The 24574-nt window shown below is 41.3% G+C and overlaps 1 protein-coding gene across 4 annotated transcripts; it reads left to right on the forward strand.

The window, feature by feature from the left end:
- The first annotated feature begins 3342 nt into the window (after window positions 1-3342).
- On the forward strand, window positions 3343-24243 carry SCAMP4 (secretory carrier membrane protein 4). Of its 4 annotated transcripts, none has more exons than XM_063290766.1 (7): window positions 3343-3656; window positions 13876-13932; window positions 14304-14432; window positions 16404-16560; window positions 17286-17387; window positions 19716-19833; window positions 20759-24243. In XM_063290766.1, the coding sequence occupies exons 2-7, from the start codon at window positions 13926-13928 to the stop codon at window positions 20927-20929; spliced, it is 684 nt and encodes a 227-aa protein (XP_063146836.1). In that variant the 5' UTR covers window positions 3343-3656; window positions 13876-13925; the 3' UTR covers window positions 20930-24243. The 4 variants fall into 4 exon arrangements, with proteins under 4 accessions (XP_063146836.1, XP_063146838.1, XP_063146837.1 ...); XM_063290768.1 differs by lacking the exon at window positions 3343-3656 and adding an exon at window positions 10108-11125; XM_063290767.1 differs by lacking the exon at window positions 3343-3656 and adding an exon at window positions 11225-11654.
- Window positions 24244-24574: the final 331 nt, after the last annotated feature.

A 24574-nucleotide genomic window follows, 5' to 3' on the forward strand; every position in this document is an offset into this window, starting at 1 on the left:
AGATGTATACAGTATTACACAAGAACGTACGAGTCAAGCAAAATAAAAGTGTTTTACGGAGTGGAAAAATGGATCTAGTGTTTTTTTCCACTTCTTTTCCTTTGTACCTTTTTAAAAATAGCTACAAGTAATAGCAGTTTAGTGTGTGGCGTGAGATAAAGGTGGATTCATTGCTCTATATAAGCTATAAAGTGCCATCGATAATACAGTGTTCACCTATTGTGGTAAACCAGTTGGCTTCATTTTAGTTTCTTCCATTAACTGCATGGTTTCCCAAGTGCAGCTGGATTCACACATCACAACATGCAGCCAGTGTTTCTCAACCTCAGCCACTTTAAGAAGTGTGAACTTCAACTCCCAGATGAAGCCATTAGGTGGCCTGCTAGGACCACAGAATGGAGCAGAGGTTAACACAGCTGACAAGCTGCACACAGAAAAAGAATATTATCTTAAATAGCTTTAATGAGCATGTCAGAGAAACACAGGTTATTGATCTTACACACTCAGCCCTCCCAGGCATAAAGAATCACACGCTTAGACATAGTAAGTTTAAAAGTAAGTAAAAGAATATCTTACTCATTTTATTCTTGGTTGTTATAGCCATATTCAGCGGAAAATGAAGTTCCTTGTATCTTCTGTTGGTTCTAAACTTAATTCACCCTAAACTCTCAGCCCTATAGCTGCATGGAAGAAAAGGGCTAGGCACATGGCTTTAGGCCCAAGATGGAGACAGAGGAGAGCAGCATGCTTGCTGCCTCCTTAGTAGGTAGAAAGAGGAGGAAGAGAGAGAGAGAGGAAGTGGGAGTGGCAATAAACAGCTTCCTCAATACCAAGGAGAGTTTGTATCCTAGAGCAACCATCCATATGCTAATCAGGCATGCTGGATTTGCCAGGACTTCCAACCCCAGAATTCCCCAGCCAGCCATCTTGGAGACACTCTTGGGCAGAAGGCACTCACCTGTCTGGAGTTATTTCTCCTGTCCTGCAACAGGTGTGCACGTTTAGCTCCAGGACCCTGTGTGACACCCCACAAAAGGAAGCCCATTATCTCTTGAAGAAATGAGATTAGGAATAGAATTGGTTTAGCTATAAAACATAAGGTATCACCTGCAGATAATAGAATCTTAGGCTCAGCCCCCTATTGGTTTTCCATTAATGTTTCAACATTTCTAATTAAGCAAGCAAGAATAATAAAACAATAAAGGAAGTTGAACAGAGCCTGGTTTGGGGGAGTCTTTTCAACTTCGCAATTAGTATTTGGATATGCAACAATGAAGTAGGTTTATAATGGAAAATGCAGCACTCAAATCCACTGTTTGAACACTGGAAGATGATGGGATTAGCCATCTTGCTCACAACTATTGTGGAGACTTTTAAAGGACACTTAAGTTTGCAAACCTCACTTTCGGAAATTGCCTATTAACCACTGTAAAGCTATTAGAGACCTTCAGAGCAACAGGTTTGAAAAGTCTTCATCAGGTGAGTTTATCTTTAACTCTGAACAAAAGAAAAATTAATTACAAGCTGAAGAACTTGAAGAATTTGGAATAAACAACAAAAAGCTAAATAAGTTTTTGATCTAAGAAACTTATAAATGGATTAAGGGTCCAGATAAAATTGGAATATTGACTTTTACTATAAGATTTTGGAATTAACTATAACAAATAAACAGCTTCTCATGGGAAACACTTATTTTGGCTATCCTGGTTGTTGCAAGTTATAACAAAAGATAAGTGACGATTTCAGAAACTGAACACTAGGGGGGATTAAAGTGTTTAAGCAGAAGAAAAAAAATACAAGCCTGATATCAGTTAATACTAGATAAAGAAGAATTGAAGAGAAATCAAATCCTACAACAGTATTTGATTGAATTAAAGATTAAGACTATTAGAAGTAAAAGAAAGGAATATAAAGTTGGTTTATTTGATCAAGGTTAAGATAAGACTTTTTTTTGCAATGTTCTTGCAACCCTTTATAAACTTTTTGCTGACATCAGGATTGTAAAGTTGATGTTTTATGGATATACTTATAGATAATGGATGGGATATGGGATGAAGAGATATCTGTTTAACCTTATAGGGAGTGAACAGATTAAATTTGGTTATACTTGTGATGAAGGTTGGAAGTCACTTCATTATATATTTCTTTTATTTTTCTTTATTCTTTCTTTTCTTTTTCTTTTTTCTTTCATTTTCTTTTTTCCTGCACTTTTTATGCTTTCTTTCCATTCTATTTTCTTTCTCTAAGTTTAGTTTGTATTAGTTTGTACTATTGTGATTAAAATTCTTAATAAAAAGTATATTTTTTAAAAGAGGAGACAGGCTCTGTCTCTCACCCAGGACCCCAGGCTCAGGCACAAGTTTGAGTTGATTTGTTCAACGATCCATTTGTTTGTTTTCTTGGATGTCTACAGTATTCTCAGAAGACTTCTCCAACACCAAAGTTCAAAAGCATCAATAGTCTTCCTATCCAACTTTCACTTCTACAGAGTGTCACAGCAGGGAATACCACATCTTGTACAAATCTGATCTTCATAGCTATAGACACAACAGAACATCTGAATATTTTTTCCAAGGTCTTAATTGGATCCATTTCCTACTTACACATTGAAATTCCACCGTCACCCACAGAGTTGCTAAGTTTCTATCTGCACTGATTGCCATAAAAAGGCATAAGATAATATAATCTTGGAGTTCTGACATTATGAAGGGTTTTTCCCCCTTTTATTGTGCTGTATTCCATTTTATACAATGTCTATTTTATTTATTCTATGCTGTTTTTTTCAACTCTTCCCTTTCCCCAGTTTTTAAGTCTTCATTTTTTAGTTTTTATGTAACTGTTACATTGTTTTTGTTGTATTTGGCCATTGTTTCTGAGGGTTGGTGGGGGAGGTTGGTGGTCATTGACTGTAATTAAATAAAATTTGATGTGTTAGAAAACCACTGTTTCAAATTACCAAGCGCTAGCCCACAGCATATTTCTTGACTTCTTGTTTCTTTATTATTGTTAGTTGACCCTTAAAGGCAGAAGCTATCTACCATATCAATATCTTCACCGGCAATTCTTAGGCTGGTTGCTGCATCCCTATATTTCAATGTCCAAAATCTTTGGAGGTCACCAAGTCTCACAGGACATTTATAATAATAAGCTTTCGCATTTTCTCAGAGGAGATCTTCGAATTAAACCCGTAATCACAACCTTTTGTATGATTTCACAGAAAGTTTACATTTTCTTTTTCTTGACGCATCCGTTAGCCAATCGCCCCTCTTCACATGACTTGAAAGGCGGTTCCCAACCCGTCCGCTGGCGGAGGATGCCGGAACTTGTCGTCTAGCCTCCGGTTCAGTCCTACAGGCAGAGCCTTCCGAGGAACTACAACTCCCGGGAGCGCACCGCGGCTACGAATGAAAAGCCTTCGGGAGAAGCAAAAGGCAGCGGCGGCAGATGTTCTGGGCGGCGGAGGACGTGGAACATAACCCGGAGCGCCGCTGAGGGGGCGACGCTGTTTCTCCCCTAGCCGTCGGCTGCGGGAGACCGGTGACTGGGCGGCTTCGTTGGAAGAGGCGGGGCTTGCACAAGCAGTCATTGTAAAAGGGAGGCGTTGCACGCTTGGACTGTATGTGCAAGGAAGCTGGGCGAGTGGGAGTAGCTGTGAGGTTGGTGGAAGGTTTATGGCTTTGGTGGTTGGGGGGGTGTTTGGAATGGCAGGCGTCTGAGCAATTAGCATGCATGTGCTGCTTTGTTTAAGGAAAGCGGCGGTGAATGGGGGAGGCGTGGGAGTGGGTGTGCAAACTGGGGCAGGTGGCCCACGTTTTAGCTTCGAGGCGTGCTCGTGCAACGCTCGTTCCCCATCCCCTGATCGGGATGGGCCCGGGGTACTTGATGAGATATGGAAGGAAAGTGAGGCATTGGGCCTGGTGACAGTCAGGGTGCCCCGAGGGAGCGCTCGCCTGGCTGGGCATCGGAGGGGGAGCAGCGCTGTTCTGGGGATGGAAGAGCCGACTGCCTGTGGAGGTGTCCCGAGGAGGCGCCACGCTTCCCTGTTGCGAGCTGGAGCGTTTTGCAGAAATGTTGCGGAGTTAAAGGGCAAACAAGTGGCCTCGGAATTGACTTTGCACTCAGGAAACGGGCTCCTGAGCGTGGCCTGCAGGAACGGTGAATCCAGGCGTCTTCTGCAAAAAAAAAAAAAAACATGGTTTGGGTCAGGCTTTCCCAGCCTAGGAACCTCCAAATGTATTGGTAGAACCTCTCCCATTATCCCCAGCCGGCATGGGGAAGACCTAGGGCTGAGGATCTGAAAGTCACCAAGTTGGAAAGTCTGTGTTAACCAAACTGTGATGTGGAGTTTGGTCCTTGAGGTGGTCATCCTGCTATAAAACGTATTTGGGGATGCTGGGGCCTGCATGGCTCCTCCTCTTTTTTTTTTTTTATCCTGCCATTATTTTTATAAATAACTCAAGGTGGCAAACATACCAAATGCTCCTTCCTCTTCCTATTTTCCCCACAACAACAACCCTGTGTGGTGGGTTGGGCTGAGAGAGTGTGACTGGCCCAAGGTCACCCAGCCAGCTTTCATGCCTCAGGCAGAACTAGAACTCACAGACTCCTAGTTTCTAGCCCAGCATCTTAACCACTATGACAAACTGGCTCTCTCTTATTAAAAATGCTGGTAGGTCTCTGTGTTAAAGAAATAAATGCTATGTTAGAAACCAGTTTCAGCCTTGCCACCATCCGTGGTGTGGAACTTTTTTTTTTTATGATAACTTTGAGAAAAATAAGTTCAGTCTTGTAGAACTGTGGTCTCTGAAGTTGGGTGCACAAGATGATCCACTGGAGTGTGGGAGAAAATATTTGAATGTCTATTTACATTTTTATCTCAGAAAATAGCCAAGAAATTAGGCTATGATAATATTTAATATATGGAATATACATATGTACAGGTCTGTTTTATAATGTACGTAATACATTAGCAAATGTATATAACTTATAAATGCTAAGATACATAGACGTGGAGAGCTTGCTCAAATTTTTTTACAGATAAAAGTCCATAATCAAAAATTTTAGAGACTGCTTTTGTGGAAGGATAAATATTTCTTTCAATTATATGATGTATTTAGTCACAGCAGGATAGAAAGACCAGTATGAAGTTCTAAGTGCTCTTAGGTAATATTACTGCTCTTTTTTTTAATTATTGAAGCTTGTGATTTCTCTCAGCTCATATGGAAAAAACTGAATGGGTGGAATGCCATGGGGAAGGGTCTTCTGAGAGCTAAAAGCCAAGCGATCACTTTTATTTTTATTTTTTTTAAAAAGCAGTAGTGAGATTTGCCCCATTCATTTAAAGTGGGGAAGCACCCCTGTACCAGTGATGGTCAAGCTTGCAGGATTTACTTTGATTTTAGCGGGATCTACCCAGCATTAATGGATGCTTTGTTCAGGATTTCAGGATCAGTACAGTACCAAAACCAAGTGTGCAAATATCATCCAAATCCACTCCTGATAATCCACTCACAGACATTCTCTGTGGAGCTGAGTTTTTACCTGGGTTCTTAAGTCGTACTAACCTATAATATAATTTGTTTGGCTTTGGTTTTTCATATTATGAGAACAGCTATTTTAGTTTTGAATGGTAGCTTATAGCTTAATATATAAGAAGAAGTCCAGACAATTATAGTTTATTCAGCAAGCCATGGTTTAATTTTGGTTTAGCTAATGTTACATAATTCGGAGTCAGGAAGTACTTCTGTTTAATCAACTCTAATCTTTCAAAGTGTGCATTCATGATTGAGAGTATGTTCTTGTGTATATTTGTACAAAAGTAAATCCCACTGTGTTTGTTGAGATTTTGTATCTAGCGAGCATCTTTAGTTTATGGAATTAACAGCTGTAGATTTAGCCTACTAGAAATTTACTGTTGTCGGTTTTTTGTTTGCTGAGAATAAAGGCCCAGGAGCCTATCAGAAGAAGAGGAGAGACCAATGATAATCTTATTTTTAATTAATTTTCTTTGCTGCCTAAAGAAAATCAGTTCAGTAGCCATAAAAGTTTATCAGCAACAAAATATATTAAAACAACAATAACATAGTAACATTTGAACAGATTTTTTTTTTTAACCAAATTAAAATGGCCACAAATCAGGAACTTCTCAGCTGTGGTTGATTGCCAAGGGGAATGTGGGTTGCTGATATACATATTTCCTTTCTGTGCAACTTTGCTTGAGTGAAGGAAATGAAGTCAGGAAATGGCATATCTAAAATGATAACAGCCTGTCACGGTGATAATAGAGCAGCATGAATGGGATACAAAGCTGTCGTATGTCATTTGGTGAGGGATACAGCCCAATGATGTAAATTGCCCTGTGTCTAAATGTTGACATAGAGTGGTATATAGCTATCTTAAATTGTAGTATTGTAGTGTCATGAGTACTGATGGCGAGCAGGAGGGGGCCCCTGTCCAGGGGGGAAAACGCGTAGTACTGAGGAATTAAGCAGCCATTCAAAGAGACACAGATCAGACCCGCCTTAACTTTTGGGGTTTATCTGTCTGGGTTTTTCCCGCGCTTCTTCAGTTTGTTAGGATTTTCTGTCTTATGCAGCAGTAATAAACACTAGAGACCTATTCCTCGTCTCAGCGTGATTCCTGACTGTTAGGACAGTAGTGAAGGATTTGTTTTTTTAACTCAGTGACAACTGTTGGGAGTCACTCTGTCAAACTTGGTCCTTCCAGAAAGTTTCCTGACTTGTCTTGCTGATAACTTAAACTTCATAAAGTAGAGGAAGGCACAAGAGGACCAGCTATTCTTAACCTGATACAAATCAGTAGGGAACACTTAATCAAGGAATAGAAGTAGCAAGCAAGCAAACAACAAAAAACCATTAGAGGGTAATGACCACGTAATGCTTAAATTCTTGATTTTAACAAAAGTGGATTTTAATAAACTCCAAGAGCCATGATAACTAAGACTCCATAGAGAAGAGGCTGATGGGAAAAATAACTCGAAGTTTTTGGGAGGAGGGGAGGCACTGCCTTTAAAAAAAGGAGATACTAAAAATTGAATTGCAAATAAGTCCAAAAGCAGAAGAAGCCAGAATTTATGCACGGTAAGCTTTTTTTAAAAATCTGTTTAATCATGTCCGATTCTTGGAGACTGCCTGGACAAGTCACTGCAGTCTTCTTGGCAAGGTATTTTGGAAGTGGTTTGCCATTGCCTCCTTCCTGGGGCTGAGAGAGAGTGACTGGCCCAAGGTTGCCCAGCTGGCTTTGTGCCTCAGGCAGGACTAGAACTCTGTCTCCCAGTTTCTAGCCTGGTGCCTTAACCACCACACCAAACCGGCTCTTTGGTGTGGTGGTTAAGATCTCTTTCAGATCTTCAGGGAAGATCTGAAAATTTAAAAAGCCAGATAGGAGATGGAAAGGGAAATACTGTATGTCACCAAGGAAAGGTCCACCAGAATTCTAGGTTTATTGTCAGAATTACTAATGCTCAGGGTGAACTAAGATTGGTGAAGGAAATTAGGAACAACAAAAAAGCTTGTTTGCATAGGTTCAGAATAAAAGAGAAAAAGTGTATTAGTTGCTCAGAGAAAACGATGAAATGTTAAGTGGTAGGAAAGAAAAGGTAGAACTGGTCAATATCTACTTCAACCCAATTTCATCTGAGAAAATGTATATTCTACTGAGCAGTTGTGAAGAACAGACTAAACAGGATTGAGTTTGATAGAAATGTGGTCCAGGAATATCTATTTTCCTTGAATGAATTAAAATTTCCAGAACCAGTAGGATCCTAGCGCACTGAAGACGTTTTTGGAAGATCTGGGCAAAGCTTTATGTATTCTCTTTGAGAAATCCTGAAATGCTGGAGGGGATCAAATACTGTCTGTCCCTTCAGGAAGTTGCAGAGGGGATCAGGGAATTAAAAATCTGTCAGTCTGGAATCTGTGCAAATAGTAAATATTAGTTTGTGAGGTCCTGGAGTACAGTGTGAATGTGCTTGTCTGAAGTCAGCCTAGTTTTCTCAGGAACAACCCTTGCCCAATTAATCATATTGGATTGCGTCACTTCCCTTGTGGGAATGCTATGAATATAATACTGTGATTTCAGCAAATATTTGACAACGCGTCTTGTGCTGCTTTGATCAGCGAGTTAAGTGTGGGCCGGGTAGCCTGTCAAGTAAATGAAGAGATAGCTGACTTGAAAATCATACTTAGAGTGCTTATCAATAGTTCCTCATCACAGCAGAGTGAGGAATTAAGTGCAGTGCTGCAGTGTTCAGGCCTGTAGTCTTTTTTTAACAACTTTTATAATGAATTTGGATGAGAAGCAGAAGGAATGCTTATCAAATTTGCCTATGATATAAAATTGTGTGGGATAGCTAATATTCTATAAGTGAGAAACAGCATTAGAACCATCATGATAGGCTAGAGAAATGGGCTGAGGATAAAAATATTAACAGAGACAAATATAACATTCTTCATGTAGAAAACATGCATAGGGTGGGGGAGACCTGGCTTGTCCATAGTACTTGTGAAAGTATTCCTCTGTAGTATGATGTGGCTGCCAAAAGGACAAATTTGCCAAAAAGACAAATAACTGCCCAGAGTCCCTCTGATGGGAGGAGAGGGGCAGTGACAAATTTGATAAATAAAGATAAATAAATTCAGTTTTAGAAAACATCAGTGCTTCCAAACCTGGGTAAATTTGGTAAAAGTGGTTTTTCTTTGGGTAAAGACACACAACCTCATTAAATTAAGGTGTTTTACCTACATTGGGTAAAAAGGAGTTTCTGATAAGTGGTTTTAGGTAACGAAGGAAAAAGATTGGGAAGCACTGTACTACATCATCAAAAATATACCTTGCAAATTAAATGGAGAAATAGATCTCTGTGGATTGACCAGATCTCGCCTCAAGCAGTAGATCCTACTCAGGGCACAATCACACCCCTCCAGTGCTGGGACCAATGTCCTTTTCTTGCACAATCTTGTGATGGGCTTCTAGAGCCCTTGCTTAATGCCCTTCAACTCATTACTGGGATCCAGTTTGTCCCTTGACCTGTTCTTCTCTTGTACTCTCTGCTTTTTTTTTTTTTTTACTTCTTAGCTCACTCCTAGACTGCTGCTGGATCTTGCTTCTGCTTCAGCCCTGGCTGTTTGATGTCTGGCTGAAGAAAGATGTGAGTCTATGAAGCCTCATCTGCCTGCCCAGCATAGAAACTCCTCTTAGGAACAAGACAGAGAGGTGGTGGCCTCCCCTTCATTGGATCTCTTCAGATAGAGGTTAAGTCAGGGTTTCTCAACCTTGGCAACTTTGAGATGTGTGGACTTCAACTCCTAGAATTCCCCAGCCAGTTTCTGGGAGTTGAAGTCCACACATCTCAAAGTTGCCAAGGTTGAGAAACACTGGGTTAGGTAAACGTCTGTTGGCCATTGTTTACTTTGGATTCCTGCAGCAAGAAGAGGGATGAGCTGAATGATCTTGGTGGCCCCTTCCAACTTTCTGCGAAAGAAGTCCCTGGCTCAACTTTTTCCATGTAGTTCCAAGTGTATTTATCATCATGAAAGTTTCCCACAATGTTCTTTAAAGTAAGCCAGGTTAGATTGAAAGGCCAGCTGAGTGCAGCGTGGAATACTCAACACTAACCATCCAGACACGTTCAACAGGAGCAATAATAACTTACTAAAATATCAAAGCAACATAAACAAAAATGAAATTTATGAAGTTTGTTTGTTTGTTTGTTTTTCGAATTTCTATCACCGCCCATCTCTCCCAAAAAGGGGACTCTGGGTGGTTAAAATTGTATTAAACCCACCAAGGGATTAAAAAAAAACAAATTTAAAGAAATCTGTCTTAACCTCTACTGAAACCTGGATATCTGTCATACAGAGACAGACCACCTCTGAAGAGTAAAGTTCCATATAGGTAGCTTGGCTAACAGTTGATGAAATGACTTTCGGATACAGTAATGCTATGTGAAACAGCAAATGTGTGCAAATACCTGAGGATTCCAGAACATATTTGTTGTCTCCACATGATATTACTCAAAGTCATCACGTCAATACATAAAAGTCAGTGGAGAAGCCCTTATTATCTTCCTTTTAAGAAGAAAAACCACCTTTGGCTCTCCTACAATTTCTTAGGCTTTCTGCCCAAAGTGCTAATTCCTGCATCTTTTCAAAGGGTTAATTTAACATGGGGAGAGTAGCTTTAGAAAATGGCCTTTATTATGTTTTATTTCATTCATTCTGCTGGAAGTTCCTTGTTCAACCCTCTTCATCTACTTCCAAAGCAGGGTTTTATTTCCATCAAAATTCTCTATATTTTCTCAGCCTCTTTTAATCTTAATCCTTCTGTGTCCTTTTTGATTGCATCCTTTTCTCTCTTAATCCTTCCATGTTCCCTTTCCTTATCTTTTTCTCTCTATATACATGACATAGTTTCTTTCTCTCATCCTAATTTTTTTAGATTCTCTTACGCATTCCTTTCATAGTTGTGGCCTCTTGGCTTTGTCATTCCACCAACTCTCCTTTTTCATGTTTCCCATTAACTCCATACATTTCAGTGGTCCTCTGTAAGATCATTTTTTTCATTTTGTTCCTAATCCTCTTCCTTTATATCTGCTTTCCTTTCATTTGGTTGGGAGATTAATCTACTTTCTGATACTTTCTCTTCCTGCAGTTGTTCTTTTGTTCTTGTTTCTTTTCCTGTCCTTTCCTTTTGCCCAAGATCTACTTTTGACGCTACCAAAAAACAAACAAACAACCCTCTCAATCTTATATTGCAAACAATCGCATTAAGCATGCTTTTAAATTTATATGAATTCCTTTGTCATGTCTATATATGAATAAATTTAACCTTAAACCATGCATTCAAAACAAATCTTTTTCTAAGCAGATACTCACCAGTTACAATTTTTATTCTCCTGGATCACCAAATAGCCCATTCCCCAGTAGGGGTTAAAAGCACTGGGCTAGAAACTGGAAGATTTTCTGGCCCTGCCTTAGTCACGAAGGCCAGTCCATCTCTCAGCCCTAGGAAGAAGGCAATGGTAAATTACCACTTCTACAAATGTTGGCAAGAAAAGTACAGGGACTGGTCCAGGCAGGCAAAAGGAGTCAGGACTGACTGAAAGGTTTATGCATGCATATATACAAACACACAAACACATATATTATACTGCTGTTAAGATTTTAAATTTATTACCACGTTTATCACGGGTAGATCACAACCCATGCATGCATCCAGGGAAGTGAATTCAGTCCTTGAAAACAAACTTTTAAGTCTTTAAGATGCCACAAAATGTTTGCTGCGTGCCTGGGGTGCTACAGAAGCAAAGCTTAGTCTGTAACCTTACCGTAATGAGCTTGTCATAGACATTGGAACAACAGTTGGGTTTCTAATGAAACCCTTAGTGGACAAACAGGACAAACTGGGAAGGGGCAAACTTTTAAATATTCTGGACTCAAGTTCAAGATCTTCTTTCTTTAACCTGATGCCCTCCACATGTGTTGGGACTGCAACCACCAGAATTCCTGACCAAGGGCTGTGGTGGCCAGAGAATGCTGGGAGTTGAAGTCCCAAAAAGTCAAGAAGGTGCCAGGTTGGTCACACTGGACTTCAGTCTCTTAGATTTCATTCCACAGGCAGAGGCATGGAATAATGTAGGTATTTCCCCCTTTTGTATATACTTAACTTGTACTTTTTAAAGGTATATGTAAATTGCTCGCTTGGTTAGATGCTCTGGAAGACCAGCCTTCCGTAGCATTTTTGAATATATGATTTTGGTTTTCTTCATTAAAGCAGCACCGATCGTTTGAATCCTTATTTTGCTGCTCCTCCTCCTGACAAACTTGGCTGCTGCTGAGAGGAGACACTTGCCTCTTTGTATTCTCTTGAGATTTTTTTTTTAAAAAAAGCCTTCCTAGAATTGGCACAAGGGGTCTTCTGTCCATTTGCTGAAGGGAGGGCCTTGTTGCCCCTTTTATAGAACAAGGCCTACTTTACGCAGATTACGTGTCTCCTTTGGGAGGGAGCTTGGCTAAAGCTAGTGATAGAGCAACATGCTCTAAGTTCTGCAATAATAATCAAGTTATAATGGCTTATATATTCTCCAGACACCAGTAATTATGCATGTATGCAGCTTTTCCTAAGCTAATACAGACATGTGCAAACAGGCTTTTATTTTAGCATCTCTTTCAGATTATTATTCTTTTTATAGACAGTAGTGTATTCCATATGCACTTTTTAAAACCTAAGCTGTACAGGTAGTCCTCGCTTAACAACCATTCATTTAGTGATGCTTACAACAGTGTTGAAAAAAATGAGTTATGACTGGTTTTCCCACTTACGACCATCGCAGCATCCCGTGGTCACATGACTGCCATTTTTGACCTTCTCAGCCAGCTTCTGGCAAGCAAAATCAATGGGAAACCATGTGATTTGCTGAACGACCATGTGGTTTACTTAACAACCACCACAAAAGGTCATAAAATCAGGTCAAATTCGCTTAATGACCACTTTGCTTAGCAACCAAAATTCCGGCCCCAATTGTGGTCATTAAGTGAGGACTACCTATAAGTGCTTTTCTGCCCCAAAGGGATTGCAACGTACTGTATAATTTAACCCAGAAGGCATAAACTTGTAGTCTGTTTTGAAATTATTTTTATTTCTCACCTAGAAACAGAACCTTTTTTAAAATTCAGAAAAAACGCAGACAAGCAAAAGCTGAAAAACGTTGAAATGTATGCAGTATATTTTTAGGTAAATTTATAGATATACAATAAGTTTGTTGCTTTATAAAACGTTATGAATAACTTGGTTTACTTGTAGAAGTAGAAATTGAAAGGTGCACTTTTTAAATTATTAATTGATTAGTCTTATATAAAATGCTTTAAATAACTTCTAATTTTGTTTTACACGTGGACATACGAGTTGTTGAAAGTTAAGGAATATGACATCTATTTATTTTTGCCTCTTTAGGAGTAACAGGTAAAAAATAGGTTTGTAAACAGAAATAAATATTGTAGAAAAACAAGGAGAGTTAGCTGTCTCCCCCACTGTACCAAACCAACACAGAAAGAATTACTTTTCAGAAAATAGCCAAGAGAAAGCCAAGGCTGTAAATAAACTGTGCCATGCAAAATATTCCTGAACCTGAAGCACTATTAGTAACATCTCCTTTTCAGATCTATTCTCATTTCAGGGATTTTTGCCTGTAGTGGGAAAAGCTTTTCTATCATTGGTTTCTTTATTTGGCATGAATATTTGCAAACACAGGCCATGTTCTTTCACATCTTAACCTTTGGGGCAATGTCACTGAAGAAAAATTATCGCCTCGAGTTCCTGAAAAATAATCCTGCCATTTTGAGGTGGCAATGCACAGAAACCAGAAAACTAGAATAGTCTTAGTAAGGTTTAATGTAGGCTTCTTAAGTACCACCCCCAAACCTGGGGGGGTGGACAGAAAATCCTGGCCCTATCAAGGTGTGCAATGGGACCCCTGCGCTGCCCACTGTGGCCCTTGGACCCCTCCAAAGGCTGTTACGTGGAAGCAGTGAAAATAGTGTGCAAAATTGTTCATGGAAGGGGCAGGATTTGAATAAGGTGTGGAATAAGGTCTTCTGGGAAGCCATGTAATTTGAAAATAAATCTTCAATGGCACTGGTTTCTGAAGAAGGTTGGGATCTCTGGATTAGCAGCTAAGGAGGTAGATCTGGCCCAACAATGGCCAGTTGCTGACTCATCATTGAGAGGTTTTAACAAATTGAACTCTTCATCCTCCTTGCTTTATCGGTGCCGAATCTTTTGGCCACCTGAGTCAACAACATGGGAAATGGAGGCCTAATCTCTACTTGGACTTACATTTCTTTTCCTCTGTTACAGACCCAACTCTTCATGACTTAACACTTCTTTACAAGGCACTTGAAGAAGGAATGGCAGGTAAAGTTCTAGTGGAACAATTCAAGTTTTCTCTCTCAAAGCTAAAACTGACAGGGATGACAGCTGTGTCGCTAGTCCTCGTTGAGCTGTATTGTGTATGGAATAATATGAATATCTTTCTGCTAAATATGTCACCTACAAAGCTACTTTATTCATCGTTGCATTGCCTAAACGTCTAACGTAATTTTGCTTAGGTGACACAATTTCTTCCGCTGGTGACCACATTCAACCGTTTCTTTTGACTTCTTTGATTTTTATTCCCCAATAACCCTACAGATTGCTTGACTATTTATCCTGAGACTGAATTACTGTTCTAAATACTAAGGTTGCCATTCCCTCTGTAATGCAGCAAATTTTAATTCTCTTTGTAGAGAAAGTGAACAACTTCCCCCCACTTCCTAAATTTATCCCGCTGAAGCCATGCTTTTACCAGAACTTCACCGATGAAATCCCAATTGATTACCAGACTCTGGTGAGGAGGATCTATCGCTTGTGGATATGTAAGTTCGGCTGTATTGGAAACTACATTCACAGTGACAATTGAGGGAGGGTAAAAATGCAGCCAGTATCTTTCTGAGTTTAATCTGGTGCATTTTATCTTTAGGTTCCAGTTTTCAGTTTTGTTTTTAAATAGCAAGCTACCAGTCCTTATGTATGTAGAGTGGAAAGTGAACACAAGAAACACTAGTGAAAACTTCAATCCAGACAAATGGCAGGATAAGACTTCCAGTGAGATGAGAAGATAATTTGCAAAGAGCCAATAAGTATATCTAGTTAACCTTGCAAAGTATGTGCAGAGCATGGGACATTGCAAAAAATCATAATGCGCGATTTATCCTGCAGAATTCATAGCCCCAAAAGGCTAGAAGGATTGGATCAGTCTTTTCTTATCTACCCTTTCCAGAGATGTCAGTATTTCTATTCCCACAATGCATCTGGCAGGTGAGAGGATGGAAAAGGCAGGATTAGATTAATAAGAGTTTATTAATTGATAATGTGCCATCAGGGCAGTGCCAACTCTCATTCCCACATTAGATAGACCTTCTCCATGACAAGCTGCCCCCAACCTGGTTCTTCAGGTCTCCAAATAGCGCACCACTTGGTACGGTAATTGAGTCCATCCACATTGCCACTGGTTGTCCTGTTCTCTTTCCTTCCACCTTTCTCAGCATTGTGGACTTCTCAAAGAGTCTAGGTTAGTGTTTCTCAACCGTGGCAGCTTGAAGATGTGTGGACTCCAACTCCCAGGATTCCCCAGCCAGCATGGCTGGCTGGGGAATTCTGGGAGTTAAAGTCCACACATCTTCAAGCTGCCAAGGTTGAGAAGCACTGGTCTAGGTCTTTGCCTAACGTGTCCAAATGAGAGTTAGAAGATGTGATTTACTGATGGCTCTTAATCCAGATGTCCATGTTTAGAACAGTCTTTTCTGGGAAGTAAGTGAATCAACAGAAGAAGACTGTTTCCTTCATGCCCTTATTGGGGTTTTCCAAAAGTTGTGTGGTAGCCAGCCAAAGTCTGATCTAGGAAAGATCAGCTTAAATCTATTCCAGCAAGGGGGCTACTTCTTAGACCAGCATTAGTGTTGGTAAAGGATTGAACTTGGCATTATCACTGTATAAAGCGAGCATGCCTGAATTCATCAGATTGGAAGCAGCCATGTAACCGTTTAACCCAGCCTTTCCTTAGTTGAGGGCCTCCTCAGGGAAATCCAGTCAGGGTATATTCCAGGGATTCTGAGAGCTGAAAAGCAGCCATATGGAAGGGGCAAGGCTGGGGAAAGCTGGTGTAGGCTGTCCCTCTTTCAGTGTGGGGAATCCAGCTTAGACTACCTCCAACTGATAGCCCAGAGGGAGTCCTCACTTAACCATTCATTTAGTGACTGTTTCGACTTACTACGGTGCTGAAAAGGCAACTTGCAACTGGTCCTCATACTTACGGCCGTTGACGTGTTCCCCGCGATCACGATTTGGGTACTTGGCAACCAGTTTGCATTTATGACTGTTGCAGCATCTGGTTTTTGACCTTCCCGGCCAGCTTCTGGCAAGCAAAATCAATGGGGAACCGTGTGATTCGCTTAACAACCGCAGCAAAAAAGGTTGTAAAGTCAGGACACATTCACTTAATGTCCGTTTTGCTTAGCAACCAAACTGCCGGTCCCAATTGTGGTTGTTAAGCAAGGACTACCTGTACTTGAGATGGGTGGCCGAATAAATAAATGAATAATAATATCCAGCCTCTGTTGTGAAGACCTCTTCTGAGAGTAGGTCTTCTGGTCCTTGGCTAATTGGCTTTATTGCCAAAGTACCGTTTAGAGACGTTTCCCTTAGCATTCCTTCAACATTTATCTTCCTGTGATTCACTGAGATCCAGTTTCTCTACTAAGCTTTCAGACTTCACACATAGATAGGTTGCTTTAAAGTGCCTTGGATTTTCGTCGTGCTTTAAATGTCTCATTTTTTTCCTTCCACAGTTTACTGCATCACCTTGGGCGTTAACCTCATTGCTTGCCTGGCTTGGTGGATTGGTGGTGGAAATGGTGTCAATTTTGGCTTGGCAATCCTTTGGCTCGTCCTCTTCAGTCCTTGCAGCTATGTCTGCTGGTTCCGGCCGGTCTACAAAGCCTTCCGGTAAAATTTCACATTGGTGTATTTATCTCTGGTCCTTAAAATTCCATAATCATTGCTGCAGGTCTAGTGCTGCAGAATAAGGAAATGAGTCGAAGCATCTTTCCTTAACCATTCCTCTAAATCTTAATTGCAATATTTTGATCAGGGAGTCGAACACCTTCCATCCGAGGAGAGAATGCTGTTGGCAGATGCTGGGAAAGCCTTTAGCCCAGGAGAGGTCAAAAAAGTCACACACCATTATTTTTATTTCTATAAAAATAATTTATTTACAGAAAGCAAAAACAAAAGCAAAACATTTAAAGGACTTAGCTCCCTTTGGAGCAAGCCTTGCTTGCTACATATCGGCAGAGAGAAAAAGAGGAAGTGAGAAAACAAGTCCGGGCAGGTCCTCTCCTCCCCCCAGGCTATTTTGCATGAAGCACGTGAGAGGAGACAATCAAATACAGCCCCTTCACCTGGCCAAATGATTAGGTATAATAGTAGCTTAATCTGTTAGTAGGAAAACCTCAACAAATGCAACAGTTGGGGCTGTTTAGTCTAGAGAAAAAACACGAGGTTTATAAAACGATGTATGATAAAAAATGGGTGTGCAGGGAGACCTTTTTAGTCCATTTTCCATAACACTAGAATTAGAGACCACCCAGTGGAACTAATTAGTAGAATTATTCTCCATTATTTTACTTCCTTGTGTGCTAAATGTGTGTATCTTCTCTTCTTCCCTCCAGGTCAGACAGCTCTTTTAATTTCATGGCATTTTTCTTCGTTTTCGGAATCCAGTTTCTCCTGACAGTCTTCCAGCTGATCGGTTTCAGTGGGTGGGGATCATGGTGAGCAAACCACCTGATTTCTTACACATCTTCCATTCCCCCCCCCAAATTAGTTTTTAAAAAAATCTATCCACCTATACATAGAAAACATTGATGCGGTGGCATCTAATTGGTTTAATTTAATAGATTAGTTCTTAACATTTCAAGTCCCACCTGTCCCTTTATTAAAGAACCCAGATCTTTAACAAAAGGGCCACTTTTTCCAAGAAGGATGTCCAGTTTTACAGGCATTCTGTTATTGATCATGTATGGTGAGTTTTAAGGACATAAAGATTTCAATAAAACTGTCAGCAATACTGCTGTAATTGGTTTTTTTTTTAATCCATCCAGTTGTGTCCGATTCTCGGAGGCTGCCTGGATGAGTCCCTGCAGTTTTCTTGGCAAGGTGTTTCAGAAGTAGTTTGCCATTACCTCCTTCCTAGGGCTGAGAGAAAGTGACTGGCCCAAGGTCACCCAGTTGGCTTTGTGCCTAAGGCGGACTAGAACTCACGGACTCCCAGTTTCCAGCCCACTGTCTTAACCCCTACACCAAACTGGCTCTCGCTGTACCTGTAAATAGTTGTAAATGGGCTGATGCAGTCTTTATCAGTTTGGAGCAGTTCTCCTAAAGCCAATCAAAAGAAACTTCTCAACAATTACAGAGACTTCAGTAGTGCAAAATATTGTTTTGCTTTCATTCCTAAGCCCAAACCTTACATCACAACTGCGGGACCTGCAAAGAAGGAATCCGCACCCTTTTCCCTGAGACAGCCCTTGAAATATTTGAAGACTGCTATCGTGTCTCTCTCTAGCCTTTTTTTCTTCAGGCTGAACATACCCAGTTCCTTTCACTGTTCTTCCTAGGGTTTAGCCTCCAGGCCCCTCGCCATCTTTGTTGCTCTTCTTTGCACTCTTTCCAGATTTTACGAGCTTTTTTGCTGTGGTCGTTAAGCGAATCCAGCTTCCCCCATTGACTTTGCTTGTTGGAAGCTGGCTGGGAAGGTTACAAGTGGCAGTCATGTGACCCTGGAATGCTGCAATCATTGTAAGTGTGAGCCGGTTGCCAAGGGCCCAGATTTTTATCATGTGACTGCTCTGACGGTCATAAGTGCAAGGACCAGTCATAAGTCACTTTTTCCAGCGCTGTTGTAACTTTGAACAGTCGCTAAACGAATGGTTGTAAGTCAAGGACTACCTGTATGTGTTTTTTCCTTAGGGGTCCTAACTGTAGAAGCTTAGATTTCTTGCCAATGAACAGCATTTTGTTGGACAGAGCCCACCGTTCAAGTCAGTCAAGATTCTTTTGAAATTTGAGCCTGTCTTCTGGGGTGTTAGCAATCCCTCTCAGCTTGGATTCCAGAAAATATTCTTGCCAGGCGCTCCATTCTCTTGCAAGCCCACTACTCTTGATGGGACATTCTGAAGTAGAAGACATTGCACATGTCCTATTTAACTGCCAACTATATGCCCCAGCAAGGGCTCAGTACCGTCAGACATTGATTGACAGAACCACATACTGGGACCATGACAAAGGACTATGTTACTTCCTCCAGGGCACAAATGGAGGTCATTTATGTGGTCAGTAGAACTGTTAAGTTTATAGTTAGGGCTGTCCAACTGAGAACACAATTAATAGAATACATTGGGGTGGCATATAAAGGTGATGAATTCATCTAAACTCACATTGTTTCTGTATGTTATTACTCGTTTTGTTATATCTTGCATTTTTAATCTCTATTTTACCCCACTGTATTTTATCATATTTTATCTTACCATAGTATATTTTATCTTATCTTACTGTATTTTATCTGTTTTATGGTATTCTATTTTATATCTTATAGTGGCAGATGCCCAACTTTTTGATATGGTCAATTGACTAATCAATAAAGTTATTCATTCATTCATTGGTGGGACATGATTCTGCTGAATGACCACTCATTGACAAGCCCTGAATGGAGTATTCCAAGTATTCCAATCTATTTTAAAAATTACCTGTTCCCCATTTCCCAGTTGCACATGTCTTTAAAAATAACGTGGGTTTTATTTTGATTTTTTGTAATGCAAGCATTGACAATTGTTTCTTCCTGAATCTTAATTTATTACAGATAAGGTAGGAAGCTTTCAACTAACCATACTTTCCTGGTTGAGCTGAAGCAAGTAGACTATGATTACCAATTTTAAAGTTGATTTAAGTATCCTAGCTTGTTCCAAACTGTGGTTAATATTTGCTTCCCTTTGGATGGAAGGTCGATGCATATTTGAACAAAACAGTCATTTCCATATGCCTTGGCCCAATAAAGCAGGGAATGTTTTCTGAAATTGTAACCTCCTTTCCTCTTGGTCTTTCAGCGGGTGGATGGCTGCCGTATTGTTCTTCGGCATCAGCGTTGGGGCTGGTGTGGTCATGCTCTTCCCAGCAATTATGTTCACCTTGTGCGCTATTGGGATGCTCATATGCCTCATCCGGGTGAGTCAGGATTTTTTTTGGATTTTGTGGTGCATCCTGTGGCTCTCCGTGTTGCCGTTAGAGACACAAGGGATGGGAGATGCAAAAGAAGGTTGCTCTGGAGCTCCATTAAGCACAGGTGTAAAGCCATCTCCTGGGCACCACCTAATGCCTTGCTGCCTCTGGTCACCTACTGCCCCCTCCCCAACTTACAGGGGGTGCCAAAAGTCAGGCCCCAAAGATAGTTTATTATATAAATTGCGTTAAATGTTTGAATTGCTTGCCATTTTCTTCCAAAAACATCCTTCGTTTGACACATGACCTTTGAACATTCCTAAGTACAGTAACATTTTCTCTGAAAAGAACCTTAATAAAATCAATAAAACATATTGGGACTGGCCTATGTGGCCTAACTTTTGGTATGTCCTGTCTATATTTACAATAAGCTGCATGCCGCGAACTTTACATATTGCTTTTGCTATTTGCTATTTATTTATTTATTTGATTTTTATATCACCTTTATTTTAGTCAACTCACGGAAGCTTGCATACCTCATGTTCCCACCGATTTTTAACTCAGCAACAACCCTGTGAGGTGGACTGAGAGAGAGGGACTGGCCCAAAGGCACCCACTGGCTTCCATGCCTAAGGAAGGACTAGAACTCACAGTCTCTTCATTTCTAGTCCAATGCCTTTAACCAATACACAGACTGTCTCTCTTATATTGATATTTTTATTATGTTAGCTGCCCAGAGTAGCACTGTGAGATGGGCGGCCATATAAATCTAAATAATAACAATAATAATAGTAATACTCTAGCACAGTGTTTCTCAACCTTGGCAGCTTGAAGATGTGTGGACTTCAACTCCCAGAATTCTGGGAGAACAGGCGTCCGACAGGTAGAGAGAGGCACCGTTCCCACTCTCTTCCTTTCTCTTTCCAATCAGGTTCACCGGATCTACCGCAGCGGGGGTGGAAGCTTCCAGAAAGCTCAGAACGAGTGGCAGACTGGATCGTGGAGAGATCCTCCAAGCAGAGAAGCCCAGCACAGCAACTTTTCAGGAAACAGCCTCCCTGAGTATCCAACAGTTCCCAATTATGGAAACCCCTGGTCCTGATCCTGGCCGCTCAGGCAGGTCATGTAGTTTGGTTTGAGTTGTTGCAAGAAACACATTGCAGTCCTCATTTGAGGCTTGCTCTCTTTTTCTCTTTCTTTCTCTTTCTCTCTCTTTCTCTTTCTCTCTTTCTTTTGAGGGGTGGTGCTCTTTCTTCCCCTGGCCATGTTTTTATTTCTGGTTCTCCCTTTTTGATGGCAACCTCTTGTGCCAAGACATGGCTGTTGCCCCCATTTGACTAGCCCTATCTTTACTGACATGAATCCCCTTCTCGACTCCAGCCTATGTCACTTTTGCCAATGGATGCACAAGGAACGGGGTAAAACTGCCATTTCTATTTGACTGATCCCTTTTGAGAGGGCAGCAGTTCACTGCCAGGTCCCCCGGAAGATTTTGGGAAGGTGACTGAAACTATTCCCACCTTTTCCCTGTTTTCAGTTTGCTTCTGTGCAAATGCTGGCTCCTTCTGCCTTTTGGGGGTCCTGCGGCTCTAGAGATGATTGCGAAAGGAAATAGGCGATAGGCCCAAAGAGCAGATCATTCATTATGGCAACTATTTTTGATGCTCGCTGCTGCCAGAGCCGGAGTTTTGTAACTGAATCCGTCTCCCAGGAACTCAACTCCTGGAAATAGAAAGTTAACAGCATGATGAATGTTCTTAACTAGCCTTCTGTCTGAACTTCTAGCTTTCCGTATTGGAGAAATGTATTATGGGCGGGAGAGTTCAAATATTGCCCCTGCTTTCCCAAAATAGGAGCCATTTTCCTGGAAGCTTTCATCTGTTGATGATTTTGCCAAGATAGGTCTTCGTTTTGTGTATATATGTTTTGTTTGGAGTGTGTTTTATGTTTATCCTTTATGCTTTCCTCCCTGCTGGCTATTAACTTGCTTGCTAAAATAGAAACTGAAGATGCCTATGACCTGTCCAAGGCCATAGGCATCTTTTGCTGGTCCATGCCTGACCCTCTTGGAAAAAATATTCCCATACTTGAACCACAGAACTCTTTTCATTTCTGGTTCTGGCAGATCACGTTCTGTCCAGATTTTCCACTTTACCCCACAGCGGATGGGTGAGAATCTGCAGAACGTCAAGACGGAGAGTCAGGCTGCATCTACAAGTATTTGTTTCCTCAGATTCTCTTGTGGGGGATGTATAATAATAGCCACTGAGTGCAAGGAGCCATTATACAGGCTGGGCCAGTTTGACGTTTTAGTAACTGAAGGCAGTTCTCATCCATCTTTTCCAAAACTCTGCAATGATCTTGGGGTGCTGTGTTCCAGTCAGTGCTCTTCTTCTCACCCTCTTCCCCATATGAGTCTAATTCGGGCATCCTGGGACGTGATGCTCTCCCCAGATTTTGAGCCAGTATCTTACCTGAGAATGCTTTTTGGAAGGCACCAATGTCGTGCTACCTTGGGCAGCCCTGCCCCATCTGGCCCTCTTCCAATGTATTGGGGCTGCAGCACCACCTAGCTTGGCTAGGCTGGTTGGGGATTTCACATGCTGTACCCCCCACATATCTGGAAGGGCCCAATGGGGCCAGGCTGCCTCAGAGCATTCAGACTCCCGAATCTGCATTGTCTTAGGGTAACACAGCCTAGGGTAGGGCTGTCTGCCAAAGCATCTGGGCCTTACACCTTTCCCAGATGCCTCAGCAATTTGGTGCCTTTTCAAGCCATTGCTTTCATTTGCTTTCCAAGGAGCAGACTTGCACTGGGCTTTTTTTTTAATTCTCCCCTTTTTTGCGGAATGTATTACTTTTTGGAAAATGTTGTGGGTTTATTTGAAAATGTGAAAAAGCACTTCCAGACAGAATGGAGAATCAGGATAGGACAGAGAAGTGGGTTGTAATATGTGCCTTATCTGATTTTACATACTCTGGTCTGTTTCTTCTCCCCCCTCCCCGCCCCCAACCAGCCTTTTTACATATTTAGGGACCCTGAAAGGATTCCCTCTTGGTTCATTAAAGACCACCCATTTTGTAAATACAAAGGCCAATGCCATAGTTCTCTCCCTCAAGGATAGGTTAACAAGTAAGCCAAAGAAAATGAAAATGGTTAGTGCTAGAGGCCAGAAACCTCTGCTGGGCTTTCTTTGGGAATAGATTCATGGAAAGTGAGCCTCTCTCCCTGTGAGATTTCTTGATACATTCCAAATGTGGGCTTTGAAAAATCGGTACCTGTAATTTATAAATGTGTTGCACTTGTTCCAAAGTGCCAGAGAGCTGCCACTTTGGAACCGCCTTGCTGACATCATGCCGTTGCATCACATGGGCTTTAGTTCCTCTGCCTTTGCCTTAATTGCTTTTTTTTCAACAACGACAACAACAAAAAAATAGAGCCACAGAAAAACGTGCTGCCTAGCTAATAGCTGCCCTGCAGGGTCCATATTATAGGTATGCCCCAGATCCATTCCCTCAGAGTAGCCCCCTGCTAAACATTCCCTAAATACCACCAGTTGCTTTTTACCCTGCACTCTGGACTTCCCAGTTTGGCTGCTGGGAGGAGAAATGACGTGACTGGCTCCTGAAACTCAGGTTACCCAGGCAGGCCACTCCTGGGTGGGCAAGGCTGCCTTAAAAGCCTGTTGGTGGACTCCCAGATTCCTGGGCGTTTTCTTCAAACGGGGGCTGTCTGGCATCAGGCTTCCTGCCAAACTACAGAAGGGCCTGTGCCTTCTGCAGGAGCCTCAGTCAGCCAAGACCCCTGATGTTCTCCTTTGATGCCAGTGAAACAGCAGCAGCAACAAATCTTGCTCCTCTTGGGCTCTTTTGCAAAAGGGGGGTTGCAGTGCAGGCCAGATGTTCTCTGGGTACCGAGCCGGAATTCTAATACAAGAGAAGAAAATGTGCTGGATGAGACCTGCAAGTCAAATTATCCAAGCAGAAAGCCATGGCCAAAAGTCTGGGCTAACGTTTGGGCAAGGGTATCTCATGCAACCGCCTCATTTCTGTGCCATGCCTCTGCCCACCCCAGGAGCCCCACCGGCCAGGGTCTCCTGTGCAGTTTCTGTTTTGGAGCTAGCTCCCCTCCCCAAATCTCGCTGTGCTTCAGAACAACTTTTTGAGAACTGGACCGCTTGCCAATGTATCGTGTCCGCCATTGTCTTAATATAATGTACTTATAACTCTAAAATTTTGTAAATGTTTACATTATTCCCAAGGGAACTAATATCATGGGGGGAATGTGGAGAATTAGCTCTACGATCCTTATTCTGCATCATGTTGTAGATTATTTGTTTGCATTGTGATGTGGTGTGGTGTTAATTAATTCAGTTCTTTTTTCCTTTAAAAATAAATGAAGCTTGGCTACTGGAAGTAGAAGCTGTATTTATGTGATGTCAGGTAAAATACCCACTCTGTTCAGTCTTTTGGAAAAAGCTTTTAGGATTGAAAGATTCTTCAGATGAAGTTATACATTAGAGAGCATATTCCAACATTTTTGGAACATGTTTTTTGAAACCTGCAGATAATATTTGCCACCTTAGAAGACCTTTTTTGAAAAACGCTGTATCCATAGTGATGCCTTATGACACAGAGCTTCGCCATTTTTCAAAATGCTTCTGTCTGGTTTTAGGTGAAAAAGAATATTTCTTTGTGGGAACTGAATTGCTAGTCTACCATCTTGGCATTCAACCCTGTACAGGTC

Source organism: Candoia aspera, chromosome 1, assembly GCF_035149785.1.
Source record: "Candoia aspera isolate rCanAsp1 chromosome 1, rCanAsp1.hap2, whole genome shotgun sequence".
Classification (NCBI taxonomy): domain Eukaryota; kingdom Metazoa; phylum Chordata; class Lepidosauria; order Squamata; family Boidae; genus Candoia; species Candoia aspera.